The following is a 17,950-nucleotide window of genomic DNA, read 5'->3' on the forward strand; positions in this document are numbered from 1 at the left end:
ACCCTTTAATAATTTTTGAAAATACCAGGGTTCTTCTAGGGTTCTTGATGTTCAATTGGTTACTGCATTCAATAGTGAAAACATAGATCCTCTTAGGTTGAATGCAAACTTAGGGTTTAAGTTTTTCCGCCAAAATATGATTTTTGTAACTTATAAATCCCATCAATATATACCAAGAGACCCCAAGACAATAGAAACCAATACAGAGTGACCACCAATTGAAAGCATATTAGCTTTCCATCTAGACAACCTATTATTAAATTTCTCAATTATAGGATCCCAACTTTTGAGCCTCGACATATTATTGCTAACAGGGAGACCCAAGTAGAAATTGGAAGTTGATCCACCTTATATCCAGTAATTCCATCAAAAATTTTGACCTCTTCAAAATCTACACATACACCATACAAATTAGATTTATGCATATTAAGCTTTAGGCCAGAGACAAGTAGAAACATTGCAATAAATGAACATCTCACATATATTGGTGCGATCCCAATCACTCAAGAATAACACGTCATCATGTTTCTTTATAAACTGACCTATTTTTCATTATCAATTTGATTGAGCCACCTTTCGTAATCATTCGCCTTTCCTTAGGTATAAAACTTGTTATGTTTGTTCCTTAGTGTAAAAGAAATAGTTAATATACCGCATGCAAAAGATTCTAAGAAATAATACTAAATATTTCAAGCATGAATGTCAATCATCATATCAAAAATGTTAAATGATGAGAATCATGTTGTCATGACTATAAATTATATATAAGATAACAAATAGATATTATATAATCGAGATTATGCATGAACTTGAGGACAAATCCGTCACAAAAAAAGTATAAATGTTATTTCAATATATATATATATATATATATATATATATATTTGGACATTTTATTTTAATCAAAGAGAAATTAAATATCCTCATACTTTTGTTTCTACAAATCCTCATACTCAATTACATAGTGATATGTGTAACATTTAATGTTAATTTAATGATATTTTAGTATACTAATATGACACATGTTATCATTTAAATGGGTAGGAGGATTTGTAGGAACAAAAAATAGAGGAATATTTAATTTCTCTTAATCAAAATATACCACAATAAACATGTTTCATATTATCCATAAATAGAAACAAAATATATGTTTTTTTATGTATAATCCTATTTTTTTTTGTTTTATATCGTTTCTAGTCGATCATTCACCTATAAATAACAAATGTATCATGTTAGATTGCATTACGTTTAACATTTGCTATCGTAAGTGAATTAACATGACCGTTAGAGCTAGGTTGTTATTCCCATATAAATTACCATTTTATCTCATAAGCATTTTTTACAAAACTTCATTTTCTGCATTAGATAAAATAATCTAAATATTTTTTTAAAGTTCCATTTTAACACTGAATAAATTAATAAATATTTTTTTTACAAAAACATATAAGTTGTTATAAATTAACAATTTCAAACAACTTATACGATTAAAATTTATTGTTATATAAACTTGATTGTTAAAACAAGTAGGGAAAAATAACCTATCCTCTAGCAACTCAACATATAGGATGATATTATCAAAGTTGGTTAGCATAAACAATTACTTGTATTTAAATAATTTTCTTTGTTATATCTAATATCTTTATATATAATAAAATTATAAAATATATCTATTTTGAGTTATATTTTATTAAAAATATTGAATAATAATTAAACATATTAAATAGGTCTAAACGCATTCTTTCAACATTAACAAAAAAAATTATTAATATTAATAAAAAATAACACATGGTTTTTATGGATTATTTAAAACTAGAATAAAAAATTCTAGATGTCAAAATTCTATTTGTTTCTTGCGAAGGAGGCTCCATTTATTTTAAGCGGTTGCGACATAATAAATTAATATAAAAAGAATTAATGGTCCACTCGGTTTCCTTCTTCTGGAGGTTTTCATAGATGACGTCTTGCACTTCGTTTCTTCTCCTCATTAAGACTTTGCCTTCTTCTATTTATACTATTCCCAATTTCAACTTGCAGAATTCCGCCTTTGTAAATTCTATTTCCTTCATAACTTTTACATCAAATCATTACGAATGGATCAAACTGTTCAATATCAAGATCCAGACTACCTTATAGTAGAAGACAATGAAGTTACAAAGCCTGATAATGATTCCGATTCCGATTCTGGTTCAAATACCCAAGTGGTTGTTCCGAATTACTGGCAATCAGGGATTTTCAGAAAGAATAACAAATTGATGGTGCATAGAATTGAAGAAGGAACTAATGATTACGTGAATGTGAAGAGGAGTTTTGTAAATGGAATGAAGAATTTCGAGAAGAATGTCGAATTTGTTGGGATTCACAGGAAGAATTATGAATGGAGTGTGATCGATGAAGCTCGGGTGGACGCGTTTAGGGTTTTCGCAGCGGCAGTTGCGAGTAGAAACGGTGGAGATCCGAACATCAAGTATGGTTGGTATGGTGGTTCTCGTGAAGAGATTCGTGAGATTTTGTGTCATGGATTTCGTCGATTTGAAAATAGATCGTCATCGTATGGCCATGGTATTTACTTCTCTCCGGCGAACAATCCAATGGCGAGGTTAGTAAAAATTTCTCAACTCAACCAATATCGATTTATTTTGATCAATTCATATCTTCAATTTCCTGTTAATTTGTTCCGATTGTGTTCATTCGTGCTTCAATTTTCAAGTTCAAACCAACTACATTCCAAAGCTGTGGATTTTGCTACAGATTTTAACAGAAACAATCGTTGTAAAGATATATCTATTCAAGTTCTCGAATTGTTACTCATTTGATTTAATTAATTCCTTGCAGTGCAAGAACATCAATGGCTGATTCCGATGGCCTAATGCATATATTATTATGTCGATTGATTTTGGGAAAACCTGAAGCAATTCCTTTTGGTTCACGAATAGATCAACCGACTTCAACAGAATTCAACTCGGGTGTTGATGATATTTCATCACCCACAAAATACATCATTTGGGAACCTTACATGAACACTCTCGTTCTTCCAGTTTTCATCGTCACTTTCAAAGCAGATTCATCAAAAACAGGTGATCAGCAATCTGTAAGGATGAAAAGGAAACCCCATTTGAGATTCGATGTGCTCATGAAGCACCTTGCGAATTATTTAAGTTCTTCAAATATGGCCTTAATCAACAGACAACGTGAAGCGTTTTATGTAAGTTTTTCACTTGGATTTTTCTTCTTCATCGCTTATGCATCTTAGAGATTGATGAGTTTTAACTTGTTATTTGGCAGAAAAACAAAATTTCAAGACACGCATTTATAAGAAGCTTGAGGATGATTGCTGGAGATGAGGTTCTTAGGCCAATAATGAAGATGTTTTATGGCCCACAATGAAGTATAATTTATTCCTGTTAAATGATCTGAAGAATAGACGATTGTTTGCAAAATGTATACTTACATGGATTATTTAGTTGTATACGAAAGTAGTTTCTAGTGGATAATTTTTATTGTAATAGTATTTTTGAGTATACATGTTAATAGCAAAAAGGTTTACCAATTTGCATACCCATTACATGAACAATCGACTTTAGAGTTCAATAACGTTAAAACAATTGACAACATAGTTAAGCTAATTAAGGTCACGTATTATGATATTACAAAAGCATATATTGAAGCATTCATCGTAGTTGCAATGGGGAGCTTGATGTGGTGAACTAAATGGAATAATTTGGTTAAAATCAAGTTGAATGTGATGGTTTGGAGTAAGAGCGGGTGTTTGGACCATTAAACCGCTACAATACTTTGAGACCATTAAACTGGTACAATACTTTGACCGATACCGCTTTATAAGAAGAGGCCCGCTTATCGGTTCTTAGTAAACTTAATATTCATTTTCTTTTTTATTTATGTATTTTGTGGAAATTTTAAAACATATATATCCGATTCCGTTCAAATCGGATTGACAATGCGGTTTTTTCAGCACATGGTTTAGGATTTGTATATTTTTAGACAATAGTTTTGTCATTTTTGATTTCCTCAGGTTGGGATATCAAATATGAAAATATTTAACTTTTCAACAATTTTTTTGTATTTTGTATTCTGTCAAATTTTAAAACATGTACATCTAATTTGTTTGAAGTTTCAATGACATGTAGGATTTTTTTTTTTTTTTTACGACTTGTAGTTTGGAGTTCGTAAATGATTTTGGACTATAATTTTGTCATTTTCGATTTCATATTCAATGACTTATAGTCCCCGAAGTTGAGATAAGTATCCACAAATTTTTTTTATCTAAAACGAACAATTAAACAAAAAAATGTATTTTTAATATAAAACGAAAAATCAAACCAAAAAGCGTATTCATTTTAAGAAAAAAAAAACAATCTTTGGTATGGCTACAATGACTTGTACAATATAGATCTGACCCATTCCAATGGGTACAAGAACCGGAAAACCCATATCACGAACCGAAACCGGTAGATCTCAATAGGTCCAGTCCATAGTCTACCCACTTCTGCAAAACCGGTTCCAGTCGAGTCCGACCGGTTCTGTCCAAATGCTCAACCATAGCTTGGAGAATACATATGAACAAATTACCTCCAAAATAAATTTGGACGAAATTTGGACGAGCGGGGTACTGAGGTGGACTTGCTTTTATGCCAATCGTGCAATATTCATGTTGAGACTTCGAATCACCTTCTTTTTGAATGCCCGATTGTGACTTCTGTTTGGAGTTAGTTGGCAGTTTGTCGGATTTGAACACAGTGTTTGTTACCAATGTTGCAGACTTTTCCTATTGGAGAATCAAAATTTTTTCAATAACACTCACAAAAAATGTTTGTATGCATTTATCATCACTACTATTTGGACGAATTGGAATTTCGAAACAAGACAACTTTTGGAAGGGTTAAATCTAGAAAAACAATTTTGTTTGATAAGAAAGTGTTGTCTTTGTTTCTTTGGATGTTCAATAGAAGTAGAAAGGTTAAATTAAATCGGGTTTCTGGGTTTTAAAATCCAATCATTGCCATAATGCCATTTCTTCTCGTTAGTTCTTTAATGCCATTGTGAATTGTGATTCAACAAAAGTTGTTGCACACAATACTACATTTATAAGTATCTAATATATAGGTAATTTATGGTTTTTATAATTACCAAACAAAAATTAGACATCACTAATAATGGCTAACCTACAAGGCTGAACGGAGTCGTGCAGCTAATGCCGAACTCCACATCAGCAAAAAGGGGGAGAAGAAACTTGGAAGAAGAAGAGAGGGAGAAAGGAGGAGTGGGTTGCCGAGTGGAGGAGAAGAAAGGAGGAAGAAGAAAGAGACTCGGCACATCTCTACCGAGTTGCTGAACCGAGCTCGACATGCTGAGAAGTCGGCCCGGTGTTCACCGAGATCGTCGAACCTATTGTCGAAGCCACTCCATATGGCCTAAAAGATTTATTACTTTTGTCATGTTTTCAATAACTTTTATTTATTAAAAATCTATTATTATACATGTTTTTCCAATGACTAAAATTTTCAAAAGATTTAAAAAAATAATAATAATTAATTTACCTTATTTTTCTTATATTTTACATAAACTCCTCTTATATAAAATTTTAATTATAAGTGTACCATATATTTTTGAAAAATATTTTTCATTTAATAAATAAAAAACAATAAAATAATATGCTATGAGTTTCTATAATCTTTAGTATTTGTATTATTTTGAAAACTATTTTCTATATTGTATTTTTATAAAATATATTCAAATCTATTTTGTATATATATTTAAATAGATTAAGTAATAAAACAAATATCTAATATAAATAAGGTGTAAAATCTAAATATAAAAGCGTGTAAAATAAAATGATATGAACCATAGGGTCAAAAAGGACAAAACATACAAGTTGATTAAAATGTTAGAGTTTATAAATAATTGAACTGACATCTCATTTTAACTCACCTTTTAAGGGTAAGAACCTTTTTAAAAACTCTTTCAAATAGAAAAAAAAAAGATATGGTGAAAGATAAAACTTAAAGGTATTGGTAAATAAACTTTCAATGATTTGACATTTATGTATGGGTGTGTACGAGTATATATATATATATATATATATATATATATATATATATATATATATATATATATATATATATATATATATATATATATATATATACTAGGTAATTTTCAAGCCCCATGCTAAGCACGGCCGCACGGCCTGTGAAGGGTAATTGGTGTATTTTAAAAAAGAAGGTAGAATGTTATAATTAGATGATTTTTTCAAAGTGCAATGTCATAATCTTAGAGTAGTGAATACTCCAAATACAATATAGCACATGGAGAAAGTAGCGTTCAATTATTATCCTTTTGCAGATAGTCGGATACATAAAGTTCTAACATAAAGTAGGATGCCATAAAACTCATAAATAAAAATGTGCTGTTAATTCTTGAAGATGCATAATATTACTCCACTGTGTTGGTAAAACGTATTTATGTATTCAACGGACATTAAATTCAAAAGTTGCATTATTTTTGGGACATAAGTTAGACATCTAAATAAAAGATATTTCAAAATGCAAACAAAAATGTGTTTATTTTTTTTTCTCTCACTGATGCACCTGACATTGTAGAAAACCACTAAAATGTCATACAAAAAGAAATGAAAACATGATAAGTATTGTAACTAAATATGCATTAATCAAATACCCATCAAATTTTCCATGTTTTATTGCATTCTTAAAAGGTCAAACATTGACCTTGTTACAGGTTAGAACAAATTAGTTAAAAATGAATTCTACCTACATCTTGTTATCCAACAATAAAATTTTCCCTAATAGACAACTTTCCTTTTTGATTTACAAATATTTTCCTTATACTGAACCAAAGAGATAATGTTATGCAAAAATGAACATTCTTTGTTGTCCCAACCATGATGAAATATTAAAAAAAAAAAGATAATGTTATGCATAAAAACAATGATATTTTACATCCATGTGCTGTTTCCACCCGGACACTACACAAACGTCCTTCAGTTTAGCATATATATCACAGATTTAGCAAGAAAAACCTTACCTTCAAAATCTGATATCTATAGTCATCTATAGGATAGATACAACTGAATGTTTTGTAACAAGTAGTCAACATTTAAGAATGATGGACAGATTAATTGAAGAATAATCACGAAACAACAACAAAACTCAAACATAAGTAGTCACATAAATCCCCAATGTAATCGTGAAATGAGTCGAGAATCTAGGGAACGTAATAAAGACAAACCCAAATATGATGGGAGATCATTAAGAAACTAACTAAAGAGGCTTACAAAACTTAACTCTAATGGTCAATACACATACAAGGCATGAACTCACCAAAAAGGTAGGAAGCCTATAAAGAACCAACAACTAAGATCATAATTTTAAGAAACACGTCATTGACAAAGGGAGCTCGTGGATCATCCAATGAAATCATAACAATTTTCCAATCTACCTCCAAATTAGTGATCATGGATAAACAACCTAAATGCTTGACTTTCGTAAGTTAGATGCAATAAAGTGAATGAAGCACAATAATATCCATTGTCTATCATATTAAGAAACTATCATCATATTTAAAGCAAGGAACAGTGACAAAACAGACACTCTATCAACAATCGTCATTTTTAAGCTATAAAAACTTACAAACTGGGGAACCTCGATTTAAATTCACCTTCAAACATATACATATTCCTTGAAACATCTTAAGTACAACAAAAAAATAGTTTGATAATCTTCTTAAATGATAAGGTTTACTTAGGTGAGTTGCTATTAAATATTTATAGCACTATAAATAACTTGAACCATTAACAAAAAGCTTTCAAAATGCATAACATGACACTGAATCAATCACATTCAGAACCAAATATATATATATATATATATATATATATATATATATATATATATATATATATATATATATATATATATAGAAGTTTTCAAAGGTGAACTCAAGGAAATATGTACGACTTTGAACTTACAGTTGATAAATTTTTGAAAAGGACCCCTAAACCTTCTGTTTTTAACCTTGAGCAACCTTCTCAACAAGAACTTTAGCCTCCTGTCAAGAACATCGCAGCAAGTCAGATCTTCAATTTTAGCAACAAAATCAAGAAAACAAGAAATTACTGCACATATAAGTTCACCATGTTCATATGTTAGGATGAATTAATCCTGGAAGTAAATCATAAATGTTAATTCTAAGCACAATTATTAGCAGACGAAATAAACCAGTGTGCGATGGATGAAGGGAGACCCCAGAATCAACTAAGGTATACCAACAATTAACAAGGTATTACTATGAAGAAGTTCCTCTAAATCTTTCTGGTGATGCGGTTTTTTGCCATGGACGAAGAGCGGGGATGTGGAAAAGAAAATCAAGTGTGCGATGGATGAAGGGAAATCGATTTTAGGGGTTGCAACAACTTGAGACTTAGATGATGCTTACCTGGAACATAAGCGACCCACATCAATTTCTTACTCACCAATCATCGATTTCCCTGTTTTGATTTCAATAGCCCCATCAAACAAGACTTTCGAGTTTCCTATCAAGACTGGGGGGGGGGGGGGGAAAGAAGAAGAGGGGTCATTCGCCAGAAATTAGGGCTTTGTCCTTTGTTGTTGTGTGGAGGCAAGCAATCACGTGAAGAGAAAAGAGAAAAAGAGGGGTTACCTCTTCATTCCATCTCCAATTCGATGTCAAAATTGAACACATAGAAAAAGATTGTCGTTTTCTTCCATAATACACAGCTTCATTATCTTTTCTTTCAATTCGATTCTTGGAGGCTGTTGGAAAGATCGTGTTAGTTTATGCATCGTTTTTTGAAGCGGTGGTGTAGTCAGGTATCACGAAGGGAAAGAAAGGCGAAGAGACACGTCGGTTTGCGCTGCCAATTTTGTATCCGCCATATATTAATCTTTAAAGTCATCACACGCGCCGTACGCGCTTCATAAAAAATAAGGTTTTTATATATAACTAGGTGAAAACCCGTGGAACCCACGGGTGTTAATGTTAAATAGAATTTAAAATTTAATTATGTAATAAATAATATACCATTAAGTTAGAAAACTTATATTGTATTTTTTTAATAAGTTTTTGATTTGTAAGCATTTAATTACACAATAAATGATAAGTATTTAACTACAAATGAATTTTAAAATTAATTAAATAATAAAATAAAATTTCATTAATTTTGACAACTTATGAATTGTAATATTGAATTTTTCAAAAACTTTTTGATTTGTAAGTAATTAATTACAAACTAAATCATAAGTATTTAATTAGAAATGAAGTTTTTTGAAAATCCTTATTTTTAGTGCATGATTCTTGTTGGACATACGCAGATGATGCATTACCGGTGTGTGTAATGAAATTAACATAAAATAAACAAAACATAATTATAAATAAATAAAGTAATATGATGGATTAAGTGTGATTTGCTAAAAATGAATAAAATATGCTACAAAAAAGTTGGCTACAAATTTTGAAAAACTTCCTTATAAACAACATTGGAAGTTTTATTTGTGACTTTGCCATCTTTATCTAAAATTAATAATTTTAATCATTCTCTGCTTTGAACTCTAGATAAGGCAACATATAATTGTCCATGTGAAAAAACTGGATCTTTGAGAAACAAACCAACCTTTGATAACGATTGTCCTTGACTTTTATTAATAGTCATTGCAAAACATATGGCCAAAGGAAACTGTCTTCTTGTGAATTTGAAGGGAATCTTTTTTTCTGATGGAGTTAAAGATATTCTTGGAATAAAAGTCCGGTTTCCAATATTAGTTCCAGTTATTATACGTGCCTCAATAACACGTTTGCCCAATTATAACACCTGTAGTCGTGTGCCATTACATAAGCCGTTTTTCTGATCAATATTTCTCAGTAACATTACTGGAACACCAATTTTTAAAACTAACTTATGATTTGGTAAACCGAATACTTTGAGACCATTTAATACATCAGGAGAGTATAAATTTGAATCAAACTGATCATGGACAAATTCGGATTCACATATGCTGTCTGAACTTAAATATTCAACTTCATCTCCTAGAAACTTGTTAAGCAAACGGTCGTTTATTTCCTGAACAACTTCATTTTTTGGAGCAAGTATCGCTCTTTCTTGGAAATAATTTGTGTTAATGAAGTTCTCCAAAATTGACGGATATACAAACTCAATTAAGGAACCTATAGGATCATGTGAATCATTAATGAGAATATCATCAGGAATATCGATAATCGTTTCACCATCATTCGGGCCACCAAGTTTGCCTTCTCCTATATCCAATAGCCAATTTGCAAAATCTCTTATTTTTCGTATATCAGATTGATCCCTTCCAACAGTTAGCCTCATGTTTTTTGTTAATCTATGGACTTTGCAATGTTGCCATAAATATGAAGAACTCAAAGAAGCATTTACAATGTTCTGTCTACTGCCACCCGGAACAACAGGTAGAATCTGTCTAAAATCTCCTCTAAAGACAATAACTTTCCCTCCAAATGGAATATTTGAGATGGTTAAATTTCCACACCTTAATAAATCCTTCGAAGTTCGATCTAAAGCTTCAAATGCATGCTTATGGACCATAGGTGCTTCATCCCAAATTATTAAAGAGGTTTTTCTTATTAAGCTAGCCAACTCACCATCTGGATTTATTTTACAAAAAGAATCCTCTGTAAGTTCAAATGGAATTATAAATCGAGAGTGTGCTGTTCTACCACCGGGTAATAATAAGGAAGCAATACCACTTGAAGCAACATTTAAGACAATATTACCATCAGATCTAATTGCTGCTGATATTGTATTCCATAAAAATTTTTTACCCGTTCCACCATAACCGTAAACGAAAAAGACATCTCCTTTATTTTCTTGAATAGCACTCATGATGTTTAGGAAAATGTTACCTTGCTCATTTGTTAATGCAAGAAACATACGATCATAATCATTCTTTAAAACAGGAATGTCGTAATCTAGCTCCTCGGTGATAAGTCGATTGTTTGAAGAAGAAACGGATTCAACATCTGGGTATGACATATTTTTGAAGTTTTTGAGAGTAGAGTTGTTTCGAAGTAAAATTTGTTCTATTTCGAACAAAGTTAAGTTTTTAAGTTCATCTACTCCGAGTGACAATTCTGCATGAAAATATTAAATAATTTAGAAAATATGTGGTCGATATTTAATAATTTTATTACTAATTATACAATAGCTGTTGAATAAAAAAAAGAAATTAAATAAAGTAAAAAATAAGAAAAAAAATGTAATACCTGCAGACTTAAATCTTTGTCGTTGGTTATATAGAATTCCATCTGCCAAATATTCCCATGTATTTTCCCAAACGACCTCTGGTTTAGACATACTATTACACATCAACAATGTAGCAAATAAGAAGCGTAGATAAAAACCAGATCCATAATGACTTGCTTCTTTAATTGCATCAATGTATTCCTTGTCATCATCTAATAGCCCGAGTGCATAACAAGCATCTCTGAAAGAAGAGTGTCTTTGACCATTTACCGTGAGAATTTCATCAAATGATGTCGGACCTTTTACTTTATTTAAAAGAATCCTTAAGAAATATGCTTCACCTAGTTTAGGTGAAACCGAATGAATTCTACCGATGGCTTTTCCTACTTTCCTTCGCTTCCAAAACCGACCATTTAATATCCAAACAAACTTTGTAGGAAATTCAACATATGTAAGTTTTCGTGCTTCACTGTCGATTGCATTACACTCCATCCAAGATGTGAACTTTGAAGCCGCAACAGAAGGTTTGTCAAGAACATCATCAATATCATCGTCTTCGCCATATACAATCTGTTGTTGATTAGGTAGATGAAAAGGTAGTCTGACAACAGAAGGATACCTGCAATGAACATCGTATTTAAAAATTCGCCATGATGCTTCACATGCAGATAAATATCTACAATTGTAATATTCAACTATTTCATCGACCACATCATTATTTTCACATTCATTGTTTGTTGGTACAACAGCAACCGTAGCTCTATCAGGATCCTTGTTTATGTATTTGAACAGATACTTTATAGAAGATCCTTGATTGCACCATTCAACATTAATATGTGCCTGATATCTTTTTAATAGATATTTGTTGTATGGAACAACATTTCTATTATCCAACTTCACACCCGATTTTTCTACAAAATGACCATCGTTTCTTCTCCTATATAACGGAAAACCATTTCCATCAACAGACGAATGATCACAGAATTGTTTTGGAAAGTTTTTTTAGCACTTTTTATCCACCATGCATGGACAATTGATATTTTCAGCTCCACATGGACCATGAATCATGAACTCATTGACAAGTGAATACAATTCCGGATCTTCAATTTTGTCTGGTATCTCGGCAGAAATTATCAGATCGATAAATTCAACAGTGGGTAACTTGTTGTCAGAATGCATAAATAAACATATATGACTATGCGACAAACCTCTCTTTTGAAATTCAATGGTATAAACATCTGCAAAATATTTGGCAAAAAAAACAAAATATGATTAGACAATAAAAACATATAAAAAATATACTATAATAAGAGTAATGTTTTATCAATAATGAAAAAATATAATTTTAATTACATGCTTGAACTGTGCCGAAAATTTTATTCTCCCTTAAGTCTTTAATAAATGCATCGAGCTTGATCTTGAACAACCTACATAATATATCATGCCTGTCTTCTGGTTGAAGTGAAGTATCCTTAAGAAATCTTTTAATCTCTGTCCATTTTGGATTACACGTAAAGGTTATGAAAAAATCTGGATATCCAAACCATTTACATAGTGACATGGCATCCAAATAGTTTTGCAGCATATATCGTGCGCCACCAGTAAAGGATGAAGGTAATATGACACGTTGTCCGACATTGGAGATATTCGTTGTTCCTTGAGCTTTTTGGTTACGTAAATTTTCATAAGACTCACATCTAAGAACATATTGTTGCCTACGTATGTAATGCAATCTCTCCGTTTCCATCATAGTATATGCATCTACCAGAAACTGCTGAAACAACCTTTTTGAATTAAGAATGAGGGAGAACGAATGATCTCTATCTTGAATTCTAAAAGCGAAATATTCTCTCATTGTACATTTCGCCCGCTTGCTGTTGGTTGTAAATGAAACACCTCTATGAAGAATGTCAACACTGTAACCATCATCTCCATATGGAAATAGCAGTGGATATTGAAGAGGAAGGTATGAAGGATGCAATTCACTGATACGTTGTAGAAATCCAGTTTTTGTTTCAACAACAATATCCCTCTTTTCAATTGAATCACAAATGTCCCCGACAATTAAAGCGGCAACCTCTGAAGCAGTCGGTAGGTTATATGTTCTTCCATCTCGCTGCCTTCTCCTGATAAGTCATAGTTTCATATCAACTTGAGGGTTTTTCTGAAAAGTATCTCTTGCCATCCTATAAGATCTAACCAACACATTATTTGAATCCAACATCACCTTTATATCTTCAATAATATCACTATCAATTGAATTTGATTGATCTTTTACCCCACTAAAATAAATGAAATTATACATAATATTAGTAATATATATATATATATATATATATATATATATATATATGTGTGTGTGTGTGTGTGTATAATCAATAATTATGAATAAGAAGGATGAAAAAAATACCCAATGCATCTTTGTCTATTTGAAATTTCGTTCTCAGTATCATAAATGTATAACTGAGAGAATTTTGGTTCCGATCCTTTTGCTGGTAAAAGGCTTCCAATACTATGATAATTTTGACCACCCAGTCTGAAAATGTATGGAGCGTTTCCTCTATTGATTGAAGTATCAATTTTACCACCCATCGACGTAAAAGAAAACATTGAATTGTAACGTCTAATGTTTTTCATGAAGTGTTTGCTTTTAGAATCCCCATTTCGAAACATTCTTTCGTAACTTGGCAGTGCTTTCTTTAAATCTGGAATTTGAACTTTGCCGTAACCACAACATAAAGAATAATTTGTGTTCCCTTTTTCTTTACCTCTAATGGATTCATTTCTCCATAACTTTGCATGACATGTTTGACATACAACATTTTGATCACCATGATCCAAATATTCTGTAAATTAAAAGGCGATGAAAAAAATATCAGTGAAATTTATAAGTATATACATCGTAGTATTTGAAATGTAAAAAAAAATGAAAATGAATATTATTTTTTTATTACCATTTGAGATACCAACTATAACGTTTTCATTTATGACTTGATGTATATTTTCTACATTATCTGTCAAATCAATCAAAGGGATAGGGGATCGGCTTCCTTTTTAATTTATGACATCCTGGATTCAACTTGATTGAAGATGAAGAAGCAGTTATTGTAGATGCATTTTTCGATGTCATATCATTTGAAAGTACATACTATCTGGTAAGTTGGAAGTGACATATTTACCGAAACCGATGTTATCTGAACAAAAAAATGAAATAAGTATACATATACTTATATCCGGATTATAAAGAAAATTAATAATTGTATATTTTAAAAACAATAAATTATTACCATTTGTAATGTTAGATAACGGATTTCTAACATTTGTAATGTTAGATAACGGAGTTCTAACATTTGTAAAGAAAGGAGAGTATTGTACGGTTGTATTTTGGATTCCTGGTGAATTAAATGAACTGACAATTTGAGTTTGATCAACAATGTTGGTTGATTGATCTGCAAATAACAAAAATTTATGACAACTAAAGAGATATGTATACAACATAATAATAACCTGCAATCATATAATATTACAAGATAATTAAAAAAATATGAGAAATCATTTATTGTAAATAAATGTAAAATAAGCATAAAACATTGAATAAAAAAATAATAGGATTATAATTAATTATATTTTTTAAGAGATGAGGTATTGATGTACTTGGAACGTTGGATGTTGTATTCATTTTCTTTGATCTTTTATTTTGCAAATATATTTTTCTTTGTCTTCTTTTCTCTCTGGCTTGCAAGTGACACATGTTATTGTTGTTTTCTGCATAACATATAATATGACAGGATATGAAATGTATAATTACGTAAATAATATGTTTATAAAATAATGTTGAATAAATAAACGTACCTTTGTAAGCATCGGTTACCAATTTCGAAGAATATTGAGTTGCAGCGGACGAAGATTTTGACAAATTATCTATTTTTTTATGTTAATAAATATTTATGTTATTCAAATAAATATTATGTGAATTAAAAAATAATAAATAACAATAATAGAATTTGTATATGAAAAAACTTACCTTTGTAAATCGAAGTTTTAACAGTAGTAGTTGTTGAGGCTAGATTTGTTGATGTAGTACCCAAATTTTTATTTTTGTATTATCTAAATAGAAACTATTTACCTTTATAGACTTTTTAGAAGAAAGTGAATGCATTGTATGTCTGCAACATTCATAGTTAAGATAAATAAAATTAGTTATAAATTAACATGCTTAACAAATAAGAATTAAGTAGTTCATATAATAATTATCTAGCGAATAAATGGGTATAAAGCCAATGTTTTGTCATTTTTAAGTATTCTTGGTAAGTAGTTGGAAAAACAATACAATTTAATTGTGTCGTTTTTTTGAAATTGTTTATTAAAATGTACATATAAATTATAAATTAGTTTATTAATGTATTATTTATTTATAAAAAGTATGTCAATTGAATAGGTTGTATTTCAAAACTATAGAGTCGAATAGTAACAGAAGGGCAATTCTGATTTTTCAGTTAGACATTTAAAGATTGTATAGGGTCTAAGCAAATGTCCGGTTGCAATTTTATACTTATTTCTTTATTTATTTATAAAATTTATTTTTTTTATTTATTAGTATTAGGATATGGGATTATTTAAGGCCTTATAAATACACATGTTGTGATTCAATTTCTAACATTTTACACATTACTGGATGTCATTGGGAGGCATTTTATTCTGCATTTTCATATTCGAACCTAGTAACAACCAAAATGTATCACTTTAAAAGGTTCATAACAATGTTGTTGATTAATTAATTAATTACTTAGGTCAAGAAATGGCAATACTGTCCTCACCAACTCTATCTGACAACGTCTTCTTCATTACTACGTTTTCTCAGCATCCTCCCAAGCAGATGTACGCATCTCAATGGCAGTTTTACCCGATTTTTCAGATTTCAAAGAAGAAGATTCATCTTTATCTTCTACCTTGCTAGCCCAGGCAGCAATATTCGTCTTCTCCAACTGAGTTCCAAGAGCTTTGATCTCTCTTCCAGGTTTCATGAAATGGCAATACTTTTTACAACCAACTCTATATGTCGTCATCTTCTTCATTACTCCGTCTCTCTATCATTCTCTCTCTGTGAGTGTTGCTACCAAAAAAACTAAAACCCACTTCGTCACCGGTTAACCATCGGTCACTGTCCTCGATTCCGGCACAATCGATTGGGTTCAACAACGCATCAAACGGAATGGGAAGATTTCATCGACGATGACCGCTGCTTGTGCGACATAGTCTCCATCAGTTGAGAAAAGAAAATCAATCCTCACACCGAGTCTCCTTCTTCCACTGCCGACATCAATTCCTTGCGAATGGAAATTACCACTCATCATCCTCATTTCAAAATTAGGGCTTCTTCAAGTTCCATTTGTTCTTTCCCCAATCTCACACAATTGTTCATTCGGATGATCCTAGAGGGTAAAACCCTAGTTCTCGATGGAAACCTGATAACATTGTGTCAGTGTGGAATCGATAACAACTACGGGTTGCATTTAGTTTCCGACATGTGAAGCTGCTTCAAGGCGAAAGAGGAGTTTGCATATAGTCTGTCAAATACTGGATTATCAGGTTTGTCAATCTAAGATTAAACCCCAAAATTCCCTTTTCGTTCCTTGAATAATTGATCGAATAAGATTCAGTTTCAAGTAATCCAGGTTATATATAACTTATAACCCGATGTAGGTTCATGTTTTCCATATTAATGTTTTACAACAGAGGTTTTAAGTTAACTGTTTCATGTTTGAAGCAGCTAAGGTGTATTTGATCGAGAAATTTTGTTACAGGAATATATGTCTGTTGAAATCTAATTGATATTTTGAATAATTTATGGTTTATTTTATTGAGTTTAACAACAGGTAAAACATTTTGGTTGATGATTTGTACATATTGTTAGAGATGAAGAGATACAAAAACGTTGTAATGTAATTTGAACATACATACAGATACCATTTTAATATAATTTCAAAACACTAACCTGATGTGAATAAGAAAATCTTCCAGGAATTAAGAGACTTTTAAATCAAAAGCAGTTTACGTCTTCTTCAGAATGTGGAATAGAACTTGTATTCCAAATCTTGATGTAAATTTCCCGAAAGAAGAGTCTTAGATGCAATTGAAAGAAAAAGAAGACGAATCAGGAATTTAAAAATTATATGTTAACGTTCTGAGCTATATTTATAGATATAAAATAATTTTTTTAATATTTTTCAAAATATAATCCAGATTTTATGGAATTATTGTTGTTGATATTATATTGGATAATATTGAGTTACCGATTTTATTGGATTTACTACATTAGAAATGAATTTAATTTTAATATAGGATCTGGATTTAATATTTGATTACAAAAAATTAGGAAACAATCATTGACATAAACGAAAAGTATCATATATTGATATCTTTGACTTAGAAATCAATATATGAATATTCCTGAATTATTAATTTTTTAATGCAGAGATTTATTTTAAAATGGAAAATTTCTTTGTCCGTGATTCAAAATCAACCAGTGACTTTAATGGAGGTAATTGCATGCTTTTGGGGATTATGGATTTGATTAATACACTTATGCAATTGAAAGACATAGAACTCCTTATGATGTAGTAATCCATTATTGTATGTTTGGTTAGGTTTGTATGTATAGCTCAGTTCATGTTAAAT

The 17,950-nt window shown here is 30.7% G+C and overlaps 2 protein-coding genes across 2 annotated transcripts; one reads left to right on the top strand and one right to left on the bottom strand.

Moving 5' to 3' along the window:
- Nucleotides 1-1,961: 1,961 nt before the first annotated feature.
- LOC145129244 (putative inactive poly [ADP-ribose] polymerase SRO2) lies at nt 1,962-3,531 on the top strand. The gene is made up of 3 exons (XM_079063950.1): nt 1,962-2,596; nt 2,833-3,202; nt 3,283-3,531. The coding sequence occupies exons 1-3, from the start codon at nt 2,091-2,093 to the stop codon at nt 3,382-3,384; spliced, it is 978 nt and encodes a 325-aa protein (XP_078920076.1). The 5' UTR covers nt 1,962-2,090; the 3' UTR covers nt 3,385-3,531.
- Nucleotides 3,532-9,853: 6,322 nt separating this feature from the next.
- Nucleotides 9,854-16,117, bottom strand: LOC145131886 (uncharacterized). The gene is made up of 11 exons (XM_079066529.1): nt 16,081-16,117; nt 15,125-15,193; nt 14,927-15,037; nt 14,560-14,721; nt 14,452-14,466; nt 13,683-14,118; nt 13,477-13,554; nt 12,626-13,398; nt 12,363-12,510; nt 11,293-12,209; nt 9,854-11,160 (listed from the first exon to the last, which is right to left on the bottom strand). The coding sequence occupies exons 1-11, from the start codon at nt 16,115-16,117 to the stop codon at nt 9,854-9,856; spliced, it is 4,053 nt and encodes a 1,350-aa protein (XP_078922655.1).
- Nucleotides 16,118-17,950: the final 1,833 nt, after the last annotated feature.

The sequence above is a fragment of the Lactuca virosa genome, chromosome 8, assembly GCF_052849685.1.
Source record: "Lactuca virosa cultivar CGN04683 chromosome 8, Lactuca_virosa_CGN04683_v6, whole genome shotgun sequence".
Lineage (NCBI taxonomy): Eukaryota > Viridiplantae > Streptophyta > Magnoliopsida > Asterales > Asteraceae > Lactuca > Lactuca virosa.